The sequence below is a fragment of the Nuphar pumila genome, chromosome 10 (genome assembly GCF_984573655.1).
Source record: "Nuphar pumila chromosome 10, dmNupPumi1.hap1.1, whole genome shotgun sequence".
In the NCBI taxonomy this organism is placed as follows: domain Eukaryota; kingdom Viridiplantae; phylum Streptophyta; class Magnoliopsida; order Nymphaeales; family Nymphaeaceae; genus Nuphar; species Nuphar pumila.
The window spans coordinates 5,847,642-5,850,079 of NC_143258.1; the positions used below are offsets into that span (position 1 = coordinate 5,847,642).

The 2,438-nt window shown below is 44.6% G+C and overlaps 1 protein-coding gene across 1 annotated transcript; it reads right to left on the minus strand.

Annotated features, from left to right (window-relative positions):
- Positions 1-1,610: 1,610 nt before the first annotated feature.
- Positions 1,611-2,141, minus strand: LOC149823354 (histone H4-like). The gene has a single exon (XM_090020033.1). It carries the CDS (start codon positions 2,062-2,064, stop codon positions 1,753-1,755), a length of 312 nt encoding a protein of 103 aa, XP_089876159.1. The 5' UTR covers positions 2,065-2,141; the 3' UTR covers positions 1,611-1,752.
- Between the last annotated feature and the right edge of the window lie 297 nt (positions 2,142-2,438).

Consider the following 2,438-nt stretch of genomic DNA (forward strand, 5'->3'; position numbering starts at 1 on the left):
ATGAAATGTGATGGAGGTTAAAATCAAAACCCAAGCAGGAATATATATATATATATATATATATATATATATATATATATATATATATATATAGAGAGAGAGAGAGAGAGAGAGAGAGAAATGGACTTAACGCTTTAATCCACCCCACCCCTGCCTTTTCCCACCCTATCCCCAATCCTGGATGGCAATTGACCTAAAGAAAATGGGGCTTCAGTCTGCCTCAGTTGTGTGGGAGGACAGCTTTGTGTTAGACCCTATTCTTGGCCTTGCTATAATTAAACGTGAAAAGAAGTGGAGGACTATTTGAAGAGTTTGGTTTAGTGATGGCAGTGGACCAGGGGAAAGCAGGGCCCCGCCCCGCCCCATTTGGACCGGGGATAAAGAGTATGAAACGGGGATGGAGGCGGGGTGGAGGATAAAATCCATCCCCGCCGCAGAGGCGGGATGGGGTGGACTTTTCCCCGAAATATCCCCACCCCGCCCCATCCCCGTTTGGATCGGGGATGAAGGGTATGAAACGGGGATGGAGGCGGGGGTGGAAACCTTGTCCCCCGCCCCACTGCCATCCCTAGTTTGGTTATTTAAAGTGTAGTGGTTTATATGGATGGCTAAAAATGTTGTTACTTTTCGAGATGTCATGAACCATTTGACTCATAGGGTCTTGGCTGATGTATATGTTGTCTTACTCATATATCTCAAACACCTACTTCTACCTCCAACCAATCCTCATCTAAATGTATGTGGTCCTTGATGAGTTTTTTTTTTTGTAGTGTTCCAAGTTTTTTTGTTTGTGTAAACGGTGTTTTCATGTTTTGCTATTGTGTTTGTGGAACTCAATGCTTTGTTGAGTTTCATTTAAGTAATGTTAATAGCTTTTCAGTTCTCTCTCTCTCTCTATATATATATATATATAGAGAGAGAGAGAGGGGGGGGGGATAACTGAGAAAAAAAAACCCTCTTTTTGAATATAAAACCAATAAACTGAGGAAAAATACCTCGCTCGTGAGTCCATGTCAGGTGCAGTCACAGTGCACAAATGCAATATGCCGCTGCACCTGTCCTCCCTCCATCTGCTGTTCGGCACCAAACCAGACAGGTGTGAAAGATGAATGGCAGTCAGGTGCAGCATCATATTGCATTAGTGAAATGTAACCTTCAGTTTGGTAGCGTTCACAAGCTACTTCTACGAAACGAGCAGAGCTCTCTAGGCTGGAGTTATTCAAGATTTGATTAAACAGAGAAACCATTACAATGTAACAAGAAAAGCCTAAAAACAACAAATCCAATTGAGCTCGCACGTCTTACCAACTTTCCTACAAGGATTGGTTTGTGTAAGATTTGAGATCGTGGATAAAAAACTAAACAGGAAGAACAAAAAAAACCCCACTTCAATAGCGAAGGGTACTCTCACCAACATTCAAACCAGTAAAGCCCTCGGCATGTTCTTCACCGCATTTACCAAACCAAAAAAAAAAAAAAACGGATTAACAAAAAAACCAAGATCATAAACCAAACCAAACAACTCCAATCACCCGAATCACAAAGAATCCACCAAGCCCAACACTCCAAAAGTGGAATGATTGGAATCAATTCAATCCACAAGAAAGCAATTTCGCAGTAGAAATCACAAAACCCATATGTTCATACTGAACTTTCCCAAACATTGCTACCATTACACAATGGGTTCCCTTTAAAACCACATACAAGCCCACTAAAACAAAAGAAAGAACAAAGAAGATGAAGTTGGCCATCTTAACCACCAAACCCATAGAGGGTCCTCCCCTGGCGCTTGAGCGCATAGACGACGTCCATGGCAGTGACCGTCTTCCGGCGGGCATGCTCAGTGTAGGTCACGGCATCACGAATAACGTTCTCAAGGAAGACCTTGAGGACGCCTCTGGTTTCCTCGTAGATAAGCCCGCTGATGCGCTTCACTCCTCCCCTGCGAGCGAGGCGGCGAATGGCGGGCTTGGTGATGCCCTGGATGTTGTCCCTCAAAACCTTCCTGTGCCGCTTCGCACCTCCTTTGCCCAACCCCTTCCCTCCCTTTCCCCTGCCTGACATTTCTCTTTTTCCGGAAATTGGAACTTCCTGCTTTTTCTAGATTTTGGGGGATTTTGGCTTCTGCTCTAGAGTTGAATTGGTGATGTGGTATAGGACGGGGGAGGAGTTAGTTTTATAGCGTTTGAATTTTTTTTTTTTAAATTTTGAATTTCGCGTTTTCGAGGCGGGAATTGGGGTGAGAGATGGCGGGGTGGGATTTGATCGGACGGTGGGGAGCTTCGATCCGTGTCGAGGCATGTTCCTTGTTTCGAGCCGTCGATTTAGGTATATCGACGGTTGGTGGAGCTGCTTTGATGGTTGGCGGGGATTAAAGTGACCGCCCCATGGAAGTTTTGTGCCGAGAGAGAGAGAGAGATGGTTTAAGCAAGGCCTGA

Excerpts from the sequence above, each read along its gene's own strand:
- LOC149823354 (XM_090020033.1), bottom strand. The coding sequence starts at position 2,064 with ATGTCAGGCAGGGGAAAGGGAGGGAAGGGGTTGGGCAAAGGAGGTGCG.